At 50.6% G+C, this 17,635-nt stretch overlaps 5 protein-coding genes across 5 annotated transcripts; 2 read left to right on the forward strand and 3 right to left on the reverse strand.

The window, feature by feature from the left end:
• Positions 1-1,421: 1,421 nt before the first annotated feature.
• On the reverse strand, positions 1,422-4,370 carry BBA_06999 (uncharacterized protein; the record flags this gene model as incomplete). The annotated part of the gene is made up of 1 exon (XM_008602096.1): positions 1,422-4,370. The coding sequence occupies one exon, from the start codon at positions 4,368-4,370 to the stop codon at positions 1,422-1,424; it is 2,949 nt and encodes a 982-aa protein (XP_008600318.1).
• A 1,761-nt stretch (positions 4,371-6,131) lies between these two features.
• On the reverse strand, positions 6,132-7,489 carry BBA_07000 (PAPA-1-like region family protein; the record flags this gene model as incomplete). Its single annotated transcript, XM_008602097.1, has 3 exons — positions 6,132-6,371; positions 6,446-6,552; positions 6,607-7,489. The coding sequence occupies 3 exons, from the start codon at positions 7,487-7,489 to the stop codon at positions 6,132-6,134; spliced, it is 1,230 nt and encodes a 409-aa protein (XP_008600319.1).
• A 2,073-nt stretch (positions 7,490-9,562) lies between these two features.
• Positions 9,563-10,734, forward strand: BBA_07001 (peroxin 14/17; the record flags this gene model as incomplete). Its single annotated transcript, XM_008602098.1, has 2 exons — positions 9,563-9,835; positions 9,898-10,734. 2 exons carry the CDS (start codon positions 9,563-9,565, stop codon positions 10,732-10,734), a joined length of 1,110 nt encoding a protein of 369 aa, XP_008600320.1.
• Positions 10,735-10,915: 181 nt separating this feature from the next.
• BBA_07002 (chromo domain-containing protein) lies at positions 10,916-14,677 on the reverse strand (the record flags this gene model as incomplete). Its single annotated transcript, XM_008602099.1, has 1 exon — positions 10,916-14,677. One exon carries the CDS (start codon positions 14,675-14,677, stop codon positions 10,916-10,918), a length of 3,762 nt encoding a protein of 1,253 aa, XP_008600321.1.
• A 1,212-nt stretch (positions 14,678-15,889) lies between these two features.
• BBA_07003 (glycolipid 2-alpha-mannosyltransferase) lies at positions 15,890-17,371 on the forward strand (the record flags this gene model as incomplete). Its single annotated transcript, XM_008602100.1, has 3 exons — positions 15,890-15,943; positions 16,100-16,972; positions 17,027-17,371. The coding sequence occupies 3 exons, from the start codon at positions 15,890-15,892 to the stop codon at positions 17,369-17,371; spliced, it is 1,272 nt and encodes a 423-aa protein (XP_008600322.1).
• Between the last annotated feature and the right edge of the window lie 264 nt (positions 17,372-17,635).

Below are 17,635 nucleotides of genomic sequence, written 5' to 3' on the forward strand. Positions count from 1 at the left end.
AGCTAGTAAAATAAAGTTATTATATACTAGTGCCCTTAGTATATATTATTAATATTATATAAGATAAAAAAGAGTATTATATAATATAATAAAACTAAGAGAATTAATTAATTAATTAATTTCCTAATTAAATATACTAGCTACTTAGGTAAGGCTATAATTATAAATATTTATAGATTAGTAAAGTACTTAACTTTATAATTTATAATATATAATATTATATTTTACTAAAATATATTATCTACTAATATTAAGAGTTTTATAAATATTAATTTAATCTTAATATTCTTAGTACTAATATATAATAAATTAATTAAATTATATTCTAATTACTCTTATACTTAGTAAAAATAGCTTTTTATAAAGATATAAGTATTTAAAAATACTATATTTTAATACCTTATAATACCTTATATACTAACTAAGGTAGGCGTTATTACTAGGTACTATAGGATACTAAAGTATAATATTTCTAAACACTAATTCCTTTATAACTATATCTTTTTACTAGTTATAAAGTATATAAAAATAAAGTATAATTATTAGTCTATATTTTAATATATTTTAGTAGTTAAATAAAGCTATATATGTAGACTAATAAGCGTTAAAAAATGCCGTGTTTTGGTATAATGTGGTGTGATGTGGAGTAAATTATGAATTTGAGTGCTTGAGTACGAAAAAGCAATAATGTAAAAATCGGTCCTAATGGTGCACCGTAGCTTATCCCAATTCGCCCAATCTTTTTTATCATGGAAGGTTGGGCAGCTCCACTCGCCCCCCATGTACCTCTTGGCGTATACAAAGTGGCTTGTATACAAAGTGGCTTGTATACATGGACAGGCGATGCTGCACAAAAGTCATCAACCATAAAAAGTGTAAAAAAAAATTATTAATTGGTTATATCCTTTACTTTTCAACGTCTTCTCTGCATGTGAACTCTAGGTAGCATCTTAGTCGTGTAACTATAAAGTCAATTCTCGGCGTGTGCAGAGTGGCATGTGTACATTGGTGCTGCTCGCAAAAAAGCCGCCAACCGGAAAAAGTCTAAAGAACCTTAATTCATAATATCGTTTATTCTTCAACGTCTTCTCTGCATGTATACTCTAGGTTGTTTCTTATACGTCCAACTAAACGGTCAATACTCGAGTCCTACGCTGAGCACGATTTCAAGGCTTCGCCTCGGGCCTCAAACTTGGCCCAGCCACGTTTATACATGTCATGACTAGGAATTGTTCCGTAAGAATATTCATATATCATCTTCATTGGTTTCTGTTATCCATTGTGCTCTCTCCGTCATTAGTTCCAAGCTATCGTGCATCGCTGTTGTCGTCAATAGTAGTACAAAACAAGTTAAATCGACTTTCTTAGACACGGCCATCCATCCAAAGTCCAGATACCTCGCTCAAATCTGTACCATATCCTTAATCACCGGCGTAACTAATCATGTGCGGGGTATGTAGCATCTCGTTTCCGGTTCTCTGCTCCTCAAGTCCCTGTTGCACATCTTGTCGTCCCCTCTTTCGTCGCCCAGCTGGCATCGATTCCTCATCTGGCACCCTCTTTCTTCTCACTTCACCACGGTTTGTCGCTTGATGCCGAGTATTAGAATCCAATCGAGAGATCGCTTGTAGCGTTTGAAAGTCGTCGACAGAGTACGTAGCTGTTGCTTCGTCGTTCTGAGATTCCACATCCGTCATTTCATCGCAAAGACTCGACTCATACATCGCTTGTGGCACTTGATCATCATCGGCAGAAGTGGTTTTTGGCCCACTGCTTGAAGGTTGCACACCTGTTGCAACGGCCAGAGTCGATTTATCGTTAGCGGTGCTGTGCATGGATGTACCTGCGTCTCCCGCCATCGCTCTTGCTTCTGATTGTCTTCGCTGATGCTCTTGAGTTCTCTCCATGGCTTGTTGGAGCCTCTCGCCTTCCAAGATGCGAAATTGTCCGTCGCTACAGTAGTACGATACCCCTTCCAGCTGCTCAAGCTTGACGGGGCGCGATTGTCCCGTCAGCGTCCATTGGAGTCTCGAGTCCACCTTGCGATTTCGATTCTCCTTCTTCTCTTCCGCCGTCTTGGGAGTCGTTTTAGCACCGGGGGGCTTGGCTATGGTCTTTGAAGTCGCCGGCTCGGCCCGTCTCGTTTGCTGGAGTGCCATTGACGCCGGTACCTGGGGGTTGGTGAAGAAGTTTTCGCCGCTGTTCACTGCAATATGCCCATTCGTCGCATCAGGGGCAGAGAACTGGGAGAATTTGATAGCTGGTACTTGTCCCCCTTGCGTCATCACGGTTCTCACTTGGGCTACGGGTGGCCGAGACGGTTGTAGGTCCGTCATCACAGTTAGGCCCGTGCTGGTATCATACAGGACGGGCTTCAAATGATTCGGCTCAACGTTGTCTCTGAGGGTTTTCCAAGCCTCGAGAATTTCTTTCGGACCCCGTAGCTGTCCGTTGCTGCCCTCCTGCCGGAAAACGCCTGGGTAAAACTCGTCATATGCCCAGGCAATGACATTGGCACACTGAGCGCCGTGGATAGATGGTGGGTTGTTCCTCACAATGTGCTCCACAACCGACTTTTCCAATTCGGTCTTCTGAACCTTCTTGTGTGGCCGGAACCCAAGCATCGTGCCGCTTCCTCGCATCTCCTTGTCAATTTGCGTCAAGAACAGCTTGGCGGCCCATGCTGCACCACGCACGAATCCATCCGTAATGGCGGCTTTTGTTGCATTCTGTGAGGACATGCCGAGCTTGATGTCCTTCTTGAGGAATGGCTTGACGTGCGGCTCGACAGTGTTAGGGCTGGTATCTAGCCAATTTGTATTTATCTCGCCGACGCTCCATACGGGGCGGAAATCTCGACCTCTCAGAAACTCGTTACCATTGGTTGTGGGAGGCTTTTCTGCGCGAGTTGAGGAAGACCGATACCCTTCTGCAGTGTAGTAGGCCTCTCGACTATGGCCTGGGGTCATTGGGTGCGTCTGCGTTTGTAGTTGACCTGGAATCATTGGTAGCGTCTTCATTTGTACTTGGCCTGGGGTCAGCGGGTGCGTCTGAATCTGTAGTCGGCCATGAGCAGGTGCCATAGATTGCTGTGATTGCTGAGTAGCTGGACGCGGTGCGTGCATACCAGGCTGGAAACTATTCATGTTAGAAAACTGGCGAGGATCCTGGCCCATCGTTTGCTGTGGAATTCGGCGCGGGTCCATCGAATGTTGCTGACGCGACGGGAAATTGCCATGTTGAAGGTACTGAGGGTTCTGATGGTTTTGAAAGTATTGAGGGTGCTGAGGGTGCTGAGGGTGCTGAGATTGTTGCTGAGGGTGCTGAGCATGCTGAGCATTCTGGATAAAGTCTGGATTTTGAACATAGAATCTTTGGTTTGAATAGTTTTGAGGCTCCGAGGCATGCTGGGGCTGCTGAAAGTGCTGCGGTCGCTGAGAGCTCTGCAATGTTGGAGGGCCTGGCATTTGTTGAATCTGCTGAAAAGACATAGGCTGTGACTGCATAGGTTGTGACTGCATAGGCTGTGACTGCATAGGCTGTGACTGCATAGGCTGTGCGGGCATGCGCTGCGGAACCTGCTGTTGCTGCTGGGTGTACTCTTGCCCCGGAAGATGATACAAGTGTTTTTCCAACTCTGGGGGCAGAGCTAGATTATTTTGTGCACCATGCTGGACAGAGTACTGCCTTCCCTCGACCGGGGTTTGTGGTATTTCGTGTGGCTCGAGATACTTGATTTGGCCATCCGCACCAATGTCTGGAGGAAGGCGAGAGACGCGGCGTCGGGGAGAGGCATTCATGACCAGTGCCGGCTCGGTTTGAGGAGCGCCTAGTGTAGCAGCAGAGCACACTACGGTGCCAGCCGCCATACCTGTGGCCTGGCCTGTCGTCGTGGCAGGATATGACGCCGAGTTGCTGGTCGTTTGGTTATAGTCATTCGCGGCTAGATCCGTAATAGTAGTAAACGTTGTTGGTTGTTGGTGAGAAGAAGGTTCTGGCATGTTGGTGGTATTGATATTATGTTCGGCCGCCATATTTCTCTCGTCAAAACCTTCTCCGGCACCGGTGGTATTCATGCATACGTTGCTAATGACAGTGTCGGGAGTGTTGCGAAGGGACGCCGACGCCACTGGAGACGTTGACAGAAGAGACGTGTTGAAGCTACCGGTATCTTGAAAAGCATCATCGCCTCCAAAATCTCTGATATAAGAGTCCCAATCTGTAGTGTTACTGGCAAAAGGATCGGAAAATAGGCTGTCGGAAGGGAGCTGTCCGTCGACGCCGGTGTACTTTAGCGGAGGATCAGTGCCAGCATTGTCAGATGGGGCAACATCAGAGACGGCCATGCTCGGAAAGAAGACATTGTCCATCCTGAGATTGAGTTTTTTATTGGATCAAGGGAAAAAACGCTTGCCAGAGGCAAAGGCCAACGCTGGGCGTCAGGCGGCGTGCCGTTGTATCGGAACGTCGAATGTTGAATCAAGAGATTGGCAGCCTGGATCTTGCCTGGTTTATGCCTCTCAGCTGGAGCGAATGTTGATAGAGGGGTCTGAGGGAAGTTGTAAAGGGAGGGGTATCGGAGTGCGAAGCAGAGAGAAGAGTGTGTCTTGGTATCGAAACGCGTGCAAGAGAATAGTGTAAAAGAGAAAATCGAATGCGGCGGATGGACAAAAGAAAAGCCGGGAAGGCAGGTACAACGCTCAAGGTGAACATCAACTGCATACCACAATATCTAGGCAGAAGAGGAAAAAAAATCAAAAAAGTAATAATAAAGTGGCGTATGACTAAATGAACAGAGTTGGGATGGTAGATGTGAAGACGAACTGAGGGCTGCTTTGGAGGCGGCGCCTCGGTGGAGCCAGTGCCAGTGAGTCGGGAGTTGACAACTCGTGACAGTACAATGTATGAGGAACCCTAAATTAGCTAGTTACCTAGTAATGGGGTTTTCTAGGTATTAGAGGTAGGCAGCCACGGTTAAGTTTAGTTTTTATTACAGATGGGTGGTAGCAAGCCCACGGGCCAAGTTTGCGCAGCAACAACTTACAAGCGGGCGCTGGCTGGGTCGAGGCGCTTTACCTGTTTTTCAAAGTTTGCCTGCTCGGCGGAACGCCCGTAATTGGATAAATAGCGACCGTCCCTTGATATTTTGTTCGGAAAATCTCCTTCCGTTTTGATTCTACCCTTCTCTGCGGGATGCGCAGAGCGGCCACGCAACTACCTAGTCTCCAGTGTCGCGCGTTATGTGAAGCTAAACCAGGTGGTCAATTGCTGGTCAAATTTCGGGTAGGACAGATCGGTTTCGACAGGGATTGGCAATCTGGCAATAAAAAGTGAGACTGCAGGACTCGGAGACAAAAAATCTTGTTCGATTTCGCGACAGATGGACGGGGGGCAAGGGAGGTGGCAGTTGTTGTCAGGGGGGGGGGGGGGGAGGTGGGCGACTCACACCCTTTTCTTGTGTAACGATGCCGTCCACACCCTCCCTGTGCTTAAGGTACGCAAGCCGCAAACGTGACTTGGACTTCCTGCGGCCAGTGTACAAGCTGAAGATGTCTCTTTTTTTCGTATTTTCGATTTCGTTTTGGAATATACTTGGTCTGGGTAAAAAGATAATTAATCATAGATTCATGAGAGCCAAATATTGATGACCTCGATTGATGCAAGGCTGACACTGACAAATTCAGGGTCCCCCCTCACTCTTACCTAAAAGTGACATTCCCTCCCCTCATTCTTACCTGAAAGTGACATGCCCCCAGCCTTCCCAGCCATCGACGCAGATGGACCTGCAGCAAAGTGGCTTTTCGACAGCCCACTAGCACAGCCAAGGCAATGTGCATAGCTCGATAAATTGAATGCACCATACACCAGTCTGTCAAAGTATATTCATTTTCTGTATCCAGGGTCGCAAGTATCAAAGTAACCCCACCAATCACATTCAAACGCCCCAAACTCCAAGATAGCTAGCGTCTTTGATTTAGCCCGGCTGTCGCTGCCGAGACACATATGGCCGCTTTGCTGACTCTGCATCCGTTGTTTGCGCGCAGGCCACCCAAACCTCTCCAGATCTAAGCATTCCCATTCCTTCAAGTCTCATTTGAGTCAAAGGTCGGCGAATCGCCATCCTTATCTTATTACGCCACCTCTTCAACCATTTTGGTCGTGCCACCACCCTTGCTCGGTGGCCCAAACACGTCGCCCACAGGCCCGCTCATGATCTCCTCGGGTACGGCAATCTTGCTACCGCTCTTGTTGCTCACCCACCGAATTAGCGTCTCGGGAGGTCTGGCCTCGGCATCGGGTGAGTTGCCGCGCGCCCCCTTCTTGCTCGTTTTGGGTGCTTGCTTCTTGAGCAGCTTGTTGATAGTCTCCATCTGTTGGCGCGGTGATTAGAATAACCTTGTTTGCATTTCGCGCGGTTCGGAACTTTATCCGCTCTGTGACGTACCTTGACCTCTTCGTTACGTTTCTCGCTCAGATTTCGTCTGCGCCGGGCCATTTCCTGGCGGCGCATAGACAATTCTTCAGCGGTGAAAACCTTTTTTGCTTGCACCTCTGTGAAAAAGTGGTTAGTTTTACGTATGTGTCCGGGGTGTTCTTGGCACGCACCATCAGACAGCTTCATGTATTCTTGTGGCTGCTCGTCAAAGCGCGCTCTCTGGCGCTTGGTCATCTTGGCCAGGTCCAGTGTGCCGACGCGGCTGCCATCCTCGTCGCTATCGAGTTCTTGAATATCGGCTTCGCCTTCAGCGTCCTCTTCTTCTTCCGGCTCCTCTTCCTCCTCCTCCTCCTCCTCTTCCTCCTCATCTTCTTCCTCCTCTTCCTCACCATCTCCAGCCACCTCAATTTCCTCTCCTTCGGCATCTTCATCTGCCATGGTCTCCTCACCCATGCCCAACGTTTCATCAGCCAAGTCACTGTCGGGCTCACTGAGCTCGTCGTCATCATCGTCATCGTCATCTGCGACAATCCGAGACGCGGCGGCTCTAGCAGCGGTGCGGGGCTTTGCCGAGCGCGAGACTTTGATGGTAGTTATCTTGTTGCGACGGGGAGGCGGTGCTGCGTCCATGTCGACATCTCCGTCGGCGTCAAGCTCCTCGCCCTCGGCATCCATGTCCACCTCTTCCTCACCTTCGGCATCCTCTTCTTCGAGATCCACCTCGACTTCATCCTCCATGTCGTCCTCGTCATCTTCCTCGGGACTGGAGTCGACAACGTAGCTCTTCTTGGTGCCACGATTGCGTTTGCCCGTGACAATTTCGCCGCCATCAAACTGCTCTGAGCGACGGGCACCACGCGCTGGCTGACGCGAGCGAGAGGGCATGCTGCCTGATTCCGGAGACGAGGGCGCGTCGCGATAAACAGCAGAGCGTCCTGAGCGGCGGGATGGAACGGGACTATCGCCGGATCTGTCATTGTCAGCCCATTTGGACTGCACCGAGATGTTCTCGGTCGCCTTGGTCGCGGCGGAGCGTTTGGGGCGAGATGCCATGATGAGCAAGATGTGGGTGAGTGAGTGAGTGAGTGCGTGCGTGTGCGTGTGCGTGTGCGCCGAGTGGCAATGCGCTAAATTGGCAGCTCGCTCGCAAGCCGGTGATGAGCAATGGATGGCGGGCTCGGTGATTGCCTGGTTTGATGCTCGTGGCTGCGTGTTTGCTGATGAGCCAATAGGGGCAAGAGGCGATGCGGGAGCGCAGCGGTGACAGGTTGCAGATTTTTGGTGTTTGCCGCTCGCAGGCGCGGGCCAGTGCCAGCAGGCAGGCCCGACGACTTGAATTTGGCGGCCGACGGATCCTGCTTGGTTGCGCGCCCGCGAGGCGTTGATTGATGCTCCGCGCCACACTCTGCTCACCCAATCTATTTACTCGGTATAGCTCCAAAACACTTGCCGTTGCGACTGAAAAAATTCAACGTACCTATTCTCGAGCTAAAAACGGCTTGTAATCGACTTTGTTGCAAGTCGTAACCGAGGTTTATGGGATGGCGCCACACTGTGAGCAGGTGCTGGATTATCTTTGCGACAGAATTTGGAGAGTTGGCAGGGAGCTGTGCATGCCAACGACGTTGGGTCGATTTGGGTGCAGGCTCGAGTCGCGTTACCCAACTTGCCAGCGTGGGTACCAGGTACTCTGTACTCCCAGGGCTTATCCGTAGAGCCGTAGGTACCTGTGGCGCAGCTAACATTCGCACTACCTAGGTAGGTAGTCAATACTGGTAACCCAACTCAACTCAGTCCTGACTGTTCAACATCAACCAATTCAACAGGACAAAACAGACTAAATTGATCCTTTTGCATCAAAATTTAAAGTAACCATCTCAACGGCACAGACGGATGATTTATCTCGTCATCGACTAACCTATGGCAATAATCTGCATGGAGCCCTACTGCGTCGCGAAAGGAATATATGCCACCGCTATCTGTCTCCAACACTGCCCACCTTCCCGAGAGAGTAGTTCGAACAATTTGGCTTTCATGGAGTTTTTGCTTCCTTGGCCCAAAAACAGCGTCACACAGCCATAAATTAGGCAAACTGATAACTAGACTCTTCAGCCATAAAATAAGCGGACCGATAGACTATCAGTATTTTTGACCAACCAGTACCCCGGAGTTGAACCCCTGTTCAGAAACCCTATCGAGAGTGACGCCCGCGCATGAGACTGCACACCCCTTGGCAGATCGTTGCCGGACGTCCGTAACGCTGACCGCCGCGGCGGAGATACCCTCGTTCAGTCAGCCAAGGTGTTATACTCTGAGATTATGGTGCGGCGCCTCTCCGTCATCAGGCGTACGGCTTGGCAGGCCGGGGGCATGAAGCTGGTCCTTGTCACAGCCGTGCAGAATGGTTGGGCGGCTAGTTTCAAGCGTTGCGTACATACAAAGTATGTACTGGCCGCTTAGAACGCAGAAAGGGCTTGGCATCTTTCGATGATACTTTTCAAAATGTAAACTCGATAGGGTCATGTCCTCCTAGGAACTGACCACGTTGCCCTGACGCACGCTCATCCTCACTGCCATGTGCCTGAATTCTCGCCTATTGCAACCAACTAAGAACCCAAAGCCGCCAACTACATTTCTAAGAGTTCATTTATACGAATCCTATATTATTTACACATTTTCTCTGTCATTATAAACTTTATGTTTTATTCTTTTCTCGCGCGACCAAGTCGCTTGCTTCGAAATGCCCATGTACCCTGTACGGATGCAAAAGTCTGTTTCAAATAACGGATCACTATAGCATCTATAGAGCTTATATATACATTCCCCAAGACTTTGCATTTTATTATCGAATTTCACAATATCATCCCGTCTTGTTGCCACCCATCTGTGAAAGTTCGATCGATTCCCCGGGTCTGCGATGCCATGCAGCCCCACTGTAGCTTTTGCCTCGGCATCCAGCACTGGGGATCTTTCTTGTCCGGCAGCCTTCGACCCACTGACCATGATCAGCTCTCATCACAAGACGATCCAGTTCGTCCTTCAATTCCAACCCCCCCCAAGCACTATACCCTGTTGCCCATACTCTTCACAGAAGATTGGTGCAACGTAAACCAGCAATCGGATGAAATGAGCGACTCGAACGACGACGGTATTCCTGCGTGGCAGCGGACATCCAGCTCGCCAACCTCGTCAGACACTGAGGCGACACCAGCGGGGAGCACCGACGCCGGCAGCCACGCCGGCAGCCCAACCGCAGAAGACAAATTGACGATTGCGAAGCGTTTTTTGGACGATGAAAAGGTCAAGAACGAACCGCGCGATAAAAAGGTGGCCTTTCTCAAGTCAAAGGGCGTCGAGGACGACCACATCCAAAAGCTCCTAGGCGACACCCACGAAACCGTAAGACGTCACATATCAAACACCTACACTACTCTTTTCCTAACACAATTCCGCTCGTCTAGACTTCAGACAAGGAAATCGAGGCGTCTTCGCCCACGCCGCAAAAGTCCATAGCCGCCACATCCACCACCGACCGCGCGCCCATTGTCACATACCCCGAGTTCCTGACCAAACCGCAGCGTCCGCCGCCGCTCGTCACCACTCAGGGCCTCCTCAACACGCTGTACGGCTTCGCGGGGCTCTCGACACTCGTATACGGCGTGAGTAGGTACGTCGCCGAGCCCATGATTGCGAGCCTCGACGACGCGCGCCAGGAGCTGCACGACACGACTGCCAGCCGCCTCGATGCGCTCGTCCACCAGCTCGAGCGCACCGTCTCCGTCGTGCCGCCGCCCAAGCACGCCGCGGCGCTCGCTGCCAGCAGCAGCCTGCCTGCATCTACCACCACGGCCATGGCCAACGACGCCGACGAGGATGAGGACCCCGCGGAAATGTTTCACCGCGACGTCGGCACGCAGACATCGTTTAGCGAAGCGCTGCCGGCGGCTGGGCAGGGTGCCACCAACTCCAAGGAAGAGGCCAAGCAGCCCCCCGCACTGCAGCACGCGACGGGCGTGACCAAGCTGGCCAAGTGCGTCTCGGGCCTGCGCGACGCCGTCGTCTCGCAGAGCGGCGACTTTGAGGACATTAAAGCGCAGGTCGAGCATTTCCGGGAGGAACTCGACCGCATGACCTTTCCGCAAATGGACTTTACCCCCGGCGGCTACACCATGATGTCAACGATGGGCGGGTTGTCCAAAAACGAGCCGGACGACGAGGTGCGCAAGGTGCGGGACAATATTCGACGCATCAAGGGCGTGCTGCTGAGCACGAGAAGCTTTCCGGCTTCGACGAGATGAGGGGAAACGGTCAAGATAGGGGGGAACCGTGTAATGATATCAAAGTTGGTTTTCCGGCATTCAAGCGAAGGATCTTTTTTCCCCAATGTATAATAGAATGACAAAGGGCAAAGAAACGCGATGGACTTTTTTGTTAAACACAATGTCACTAGGCTAACTAGATAGGCAACTCATTCTGAAATTACTTCTCTGGATCATCAATCTTGTAATGTTCAAAAAAGGCCTTCCACGACCAAAAACGAATATGCTCGAATCCACGACCTGATCCTTGCTGCTTTCGATACCACTCGTACGTTGGCACATACGTAAACTGAGACTCCTTGTCGACGCGCGCAGCCATGGCCCACTGATGCAACCTATTCGTATATGGCTGAGAATTCAAAGAGCCCCCGTTCGGCGGAGGAAACAGTATGCGCTGTGCCGGCTCCTTTGCGGCCTTATCATCACCCGTCTCCGCGCCGCCCGGCGGCGCGGAGCCATGAACGGCGCTCCATCCACGATTCAACATGTCTGCGTGGCTCAGCGGAAGCCAGTCCTTAACTCTGCCCACGAGCACCTTCATCCAGTCGAGGGTAATGTCCAGCGGATCCGTGTACATGCCGGATCCCTTGAAACCGCCCGCCCAGATCTTGCCCAGTGGGAGTTTTAGTTTGGCATACTGCTCGGTCACTTCGGTGACGAGGTCGCGCTGCGCGGGCGAAAGGTCCGACATGGATATGGTCTGAGACCGGCGCGCCGCGTCTTTGAGGCGGAGGTCCCAGAATAGTAGCTCGGAATGTTTCCACGGTTTTCGGTGTAGCTCCATAGGCCGAACGAATGCCAGCCAAGGATATACGGGGGCTGCTTTGTCAAGAGGCTTGTCTGACATGTAAAAAAACCCAACTTGCGTGTTCTTCTTTCCGTATGTTCCCTCCATTAAACGACGAATATACTGTTGCGCAAAGTAGTCTACCCACTGACTGGCATCGCCGTATTGTGAAACGCCGTCATGCTGGTTGACAGCCCATGGACAGATTACGAGAGGATTCCACGAGGCCGCGTGCGCATCGGCGCTCACACTTCTAATATATGTGCTCAAACACTGCGGCGTATCGTCATGAACCAACTTGAAGCTCACGCGCTTCGCATGTGATGTCGCAACGTGACCTCCGGCCTGGGAAAACAGCCCCCGCAAGGCGAACCGATTGATGTACCTCGACAATCTTGCATCGTCGTCGTTGTCTGAGCAAATGACGCTGAATTTTCGAAACTTGTCGATCTGAGAGGTACTCCACCATCCAAACCAATTGACGAGACTTTGCTCATCGTTGCCGTCAATGCAAACTGGCGCGTACTTAACGGGAGATGTAATGTCCTCAGGGTCTTCTTCTACCAGCTTTGTCATCAACATAAATGTCTTGCTTCGCACCTCGGAGATTTCGATAGACTCAGCACCTTTCTTTTCTAGCGCCAGCGACATCAACCAGCCGTCCATATTGTGTGCAACAACTAGCTTGCCACGAAGGTATACAGACGCTCCGGCCGAAAAATTATGCCAAATCCACTTCAGTAGATTATACGCCTGTACGGGCTGCGAAATAAAGAAGCTAGGAGGAGCCATAACGGCGACGCCGGGTGGAAAAGCCCAGTCCAAAGCAATGCCAACTTGCTCCATATACTCTTCCTCATACAATGATTCAGAAATTGGTGGACACAGAGGGAGCCGAAAGATCCAAAATTTGTAGTCTTCGTGTCGACGATGGAGTACCTTCGACAATTGTGGCAAGCGATGCAGTAGTCGAATGCAATCCTGATGGAGGATCACTGCCCCTCTGGAACCCTCGATAAACCTTGCCCAGTGCCCTGATACAGCACAAGAACGAATCTCACAGTTTCTATTAGACACTCTCAGCCATCGACAGAGCAAATCTTCCTCTGCTTTTGCTGATGGTGGGAACATGAGAAAAAGACTATCCGGGATTGGGCGAGTTTTGTCCATCTGCTCATTGCTTGGTAATAGTTTGCGGTAGAGCTGTTTGTCGAAGATGGTGACGCCAAAGGAGTACGAAACATTGAACTCCAACGATAAATCGTCGACTTGAAAGCTCGTCGCAGGCGCAAACGCCAGATACTGCAGTGAATGTCCCGCCGGCGGTTGCGAAGTCGGGAGGGGACTTTGCTGCCAATCAAGAGATTTACTTGGGTAAATAACGAGGCAGAACTCTTTGCTGTAGCATAGCAAGCCAAAGGATGATGCATTCAGAAAGTCCACAATTGTCTCCAACTTATCTGCTTCAAGAGGTGAGCATATTGTTCCTGTGACCCAGACGCCTGAGCTAAGTTCGGTAGCACGCAACTGTTGCATGAGGTCTTGAGCGGTGCAGACGTGCGAGAAATTGAGGATTTCAAGCTCCAAGACTTCCCGATAGAAGACCATTTGCGAGTCTGCTGGCAGCGTAGAGACGTGAAACGAACAGGTTAATTTGGTAGGTCCAATGACGCAAGTCTTCAGTTGGCCGTAGCTGATATCGTCTCGGCCCTTGGAACGTGTATCGAAAGATCTTGAAGGCAAAGTCACCTGTCTATGAGAGTTGTCGGAAACGAAAAGACTAGGTTCGGCTTTGCTGACATTCTTTGGTTGAATCGGACCCGGCAAAGAGAACGTTACTCTTTTCATGGAATTTTTGGACTGTGCTGACTGTGCTGAGAGAAGAGACTGAGCTGGCTGAGGTCGCAGGGCTGGTAGAATAGACTGTGCGGGTGGAGGAGACGGTGCTAGTAGAGGAGACTGAGCTGGCCGAGGAGACTGGGCTGGTAGAGGAGACTGTGCGGGTAGAGTAGAATGTTCTGGTAGAGTAGACATGACTGGATCAGATGTGCCTTGAATAGACAGGATACTAGTTCTAGTCGTCTGTTCGACATCCGGTTTCTCTGCCGCCAGTTTTGCTTCGAAGGAGTTCTGGGTGTCCCTTTTTGTTAGAACTGTCTCAGTCAATGAAGCATCGGCAGACATTGCAGTCATGCCTGTGAGCAAAGGCGTAGCTGGCGGCGAACTTCCACTCGTATCGATGTCCATGGCGTCGCTGCCGAGATCAGTCTCAGCGCTCGACAGGTGTACTGCGGGGTTGTTCTCAGGAGATATCGATACGGCAGGCTCTATGGCAATACCAGCAAGAATCTGTCGCGGGCGTTCTAGTTGCTGATTTGCGTCTTGCATCACTGTATCTTGGATCCTCACACGTTGGATGGAGATTGAATTAGTACTTGACTCGGATGTTGTCACAACTTCGTCTTCTTCATCGGCCGAATCGCCATGCCAAGAGTAGGCACTAATCTCCAGGTCTGAGTCAGGATCTGAAAATAAATCATCGATCGATGAGCGACGAGAGCGGGCTTCGAAGATGTCTGCCTCCTGACTAGCAGGTTCAGTTGCAATGGCGATAACAGATTCTGGTGTGCCAGCAGGAAAAGATGCAACCGTATCGACAGAGACACACTCTGCCGCATTTATAATGGCAGGAGTATTGTCCTCTGTGGCTTTTGGCTGGTCACTTGGAGTGGCGTTGATCTCAGCGATTAGTTGCTCTAATGACTTTGGATATCTGGCCATTCTCAACTTTTTGCGCCGACGTATGCAGTTTCGCATTTCATGGCGAGCATATTTGGCTCGATATAGTTGTATTATTGCAATGCGCCACTCCTCGATATGAAGCCTGGATGCGTTGCGCTCTTGTTGGTTTTGTTTGTTCTGAGCCCATTCTTCCAGCAGGCTTTCTGGAAGGTGTTCTTTGGGCTCCCATGTGCATGCACTAAGAGGAAAGTCTTCCCATTCAATGAGATACTTGGTCTCGCCCTCAACCTGACCGTCGGCGAGAATTTGTTTCACTGTCCATTGCGTGTCTGGATCGACTTCGTCTTCAACAGTAGAGGTGAGGGAGATACTGTCGTCGTCTTTTGTAGCCATTATTGCGTATGGCTTCGCACGATGGACAGCTCGGGTAGACCTTCTTGGGCGCTGCCTGCCGCAGCAATTGGCAAATCAACGGCGTGCTGCTAGGGTATAACGGCGTCGTCGTAGAATGGCGACTCCAAGTCGATTCTATTGTTGGCTGGAGCGGAGGCCTAGGCACAGCAAACTCGGCCTGCGAACGACTGCGTGAGGGCAGTGCTGTGCCACGGTGATGCTGTGATGAAAGGGTGTAAGAGACGTATCCTAGTTACGGATGTGATGCTGTGCGATGACAAGGCACGACGGGCGAGCACTTCTTGATGAGCAAGATCAATTTTCATCGCCATGTGGCGTATGGAAAGAGTGGCGGTTTGATTTCGTGCAGCTGGCTGACGGCTGCATCTGCAAGGTCAGGGTAGCCAACGCACAAACGCCGGGCACGGCTGCGCGTCGACCACACCGACAGATCATGGCAAACGTCGTCACTTCGAAACGAACAAGACTCATGATGCAAGTCATAGGAAGTCAAGTGTTGCATAAAGTAGCGTCACAGATAGAAACCGCTCAATTACTACCTATCGCAAGCCGGGATTTAGGCGATGCAGATGCAAAGTTTGTTGGACGACAGGCAACAAAACAAACCAGACTAGGGGTGGTGGAGAGAAGCCGGCGTTGGTTTGCAGGTTGCTGTGGCTGTTGCAAAACTACCTCTTTACAAGCACGTGCAGAGAAGCTGAATATTTGTGTTGCCTTGTCTATCATGATCCCTCGTCTATTTAATCTCTTGTCAGTTTCCTTCACTTGTCTTGATCCATGTACTCGATTATTGCCGTCGTCTCTTAAATGAAGCGAGCTACGAGCATCGCCCCTCCCCCACCACGCGTGCCGAGCATCCGCAGAGCCATTCATTATTCGACCACTAATAAAAGTCTATATCAATGCAGTGATCTTGGTGAGTCGTCCCCTGGTGGCCCCTGTAAATTAGAGGTACCCCGCTGTAGCTGCCCCGCTAAATCACACAGGAGCGCTGTAATAGTGGCCGTGCGTGCCGTGGTACTTGAATTTCTTGTCTAAGGTACCTAATAAATCGCTTGCCGACCAACCGCCATTTGAATACTCCTTCGTTTGCTTCACTTCTTTCCTCCTTCAATTCTGCGAACGGCCTTTCTTTCTCCTCCCGACCTTTCAAACCTACCGCTCCTGATTCCTTTACAACGTTTACCCGTCATGTTGGCGGGAAGCAATGCGCGCATCCTGCGCTACATTGTTGTTGCCGGTATTGTACGTCACCTTTGTTCTTGAAGCTGGCCCGGCCTGCCACCTGCAGATTGCGCCACTCGTTGCCCTCAGGAAGCAAACAAGAAGTACAACTCATGCTTGGGCTATCAAGGACCATGAAGGACTCTGTTCAAATCGCTGACTTAAATAAACCCTTAGATTTTGATGTTCTTTTACCTCTTCTCCGGCTCTCGCTACGACACCATCTCGCGACCCGTTCCGGCCCCTAACCACGCCCAAACTGTTTCGCAGTCAAATCTTCAAAATGCTCCTGCTGCCAGCCGCCATGTCGATTCCACGCAAAAGCCCATGCCTGCCGATCGCGACCGGCAAGATGTGGTTTCCCCGAAGCCCGCCACCGTCAGCACCGATGCTCCCGCTTCCAACCCCCTCGCCGACATCGATCCTGGCCCTCGCGCCAATGCCACCTTTGTGACCCTCGCGCGCAACGCCGATGTCTGGGACATTGCTCGCTCGATTCGCCAGGTGGAAGATCGTTTCAACCGCCGCTTCAACTACGATTGGGTTTTTCTCAACGATAAGCCCTTTGACGACAACTTTCGCAACATCACCTCGGCCCTCGTCTCCGGCACGGCGCACTTTGGCCAGATCCCCGTCGAGCACTGGTCCGTGCCCGATTGGATCGACGAGGAAAAGGCCAAAAAGGTGCGCGAGGACATGAAGGAGCGCAAAATTATATATGGTGACTCCATCAGCTACCGCCACATGTGCCGCTTCGAGTCTGGCTTCTTCTTCCAGCACCCCATAATGCAAAACTATGACTTTTACTGGCGTGTCGAGCCTAGCATTGAGCTCTTTTGCGACATTCCGAAGGACCCATTTCGCTTTATGAAGGAAAATGGGAAAAAGTACAGTTTCACGATAAGCCTGCTCGAGTACGTCGACACCATTCCTACACTCTGGGACAGTGCCAGGAAGTTTATGGAGAATTATCCCGAGCATGTGGCCGCCGATAACTCAATGGAGTTTCTTAGCGACGATGACGGCCAGACCTACAACATGTGCCACTTTGTGAGTAAATACTGCTCGAGTCGGCTTCGAACTCTTACTAATCTAATCCAATAGTGGTCCAACTTCGAAATTGGAAGCCTTGAGTGGATGCGCAGCGATGCCTACGTCGAATTCTTCAATTCGCTCGACCAAGATGGCGGCTTCTTTTACGAGCGCTGGGGCGATGCCCCGGTTCATTCCATTGCTGCTGGCATTCTTCTCAACAAGACGGAGCTTCACTTCTTTGACGAGATTGCCTATTTTCACATGCCATTTACACATTGCCCCAATGATGCCCAGGCGCGCATTGACCTCAAGTGCCACTGCAATCCCAAGGATAACTTTGACTGGAGCAGATACTCTTGCACCTCCAGGTACTTTGAGATGATGGGCATGCAAAAGCCCGACGGCGTGGACTGAGCGGAGGACACTCTGCCAGGGTCATAGCAGCCCGTTGTCTTGTACCAACATTTGTCGAATTCGAGGGTTTGGCGCTTATATTACTCATGTTTACGATTTTACTTTCTTTGCTTTATCACTGCACAGAGAGAGGCACATTGTCAAAATACGCCCGTTGACGGCATTAGCGAGGGTTATTTGCTTTCAAGGAAATGTATTATACGGTAGATGCGGTGACATACCAGAAGATATGGCGTTGCGGAGGCTATTTGTCCGACTTGCTTC

The sequence above is a fragment of the Beauveria bassiana genome, assembly GCF_000280675.1.
Source record: "Beauveria bassiana ARSEF 2860 unplaced genomic scaffold BBA_S00022, whole genome shotgun sequence".
NCBI lineage: Eukaryota > Fungi > Ascomycota > Sordariomycetes > Hypocreales > Cordycipitaceae > Beauveria > Beauveria bassiana.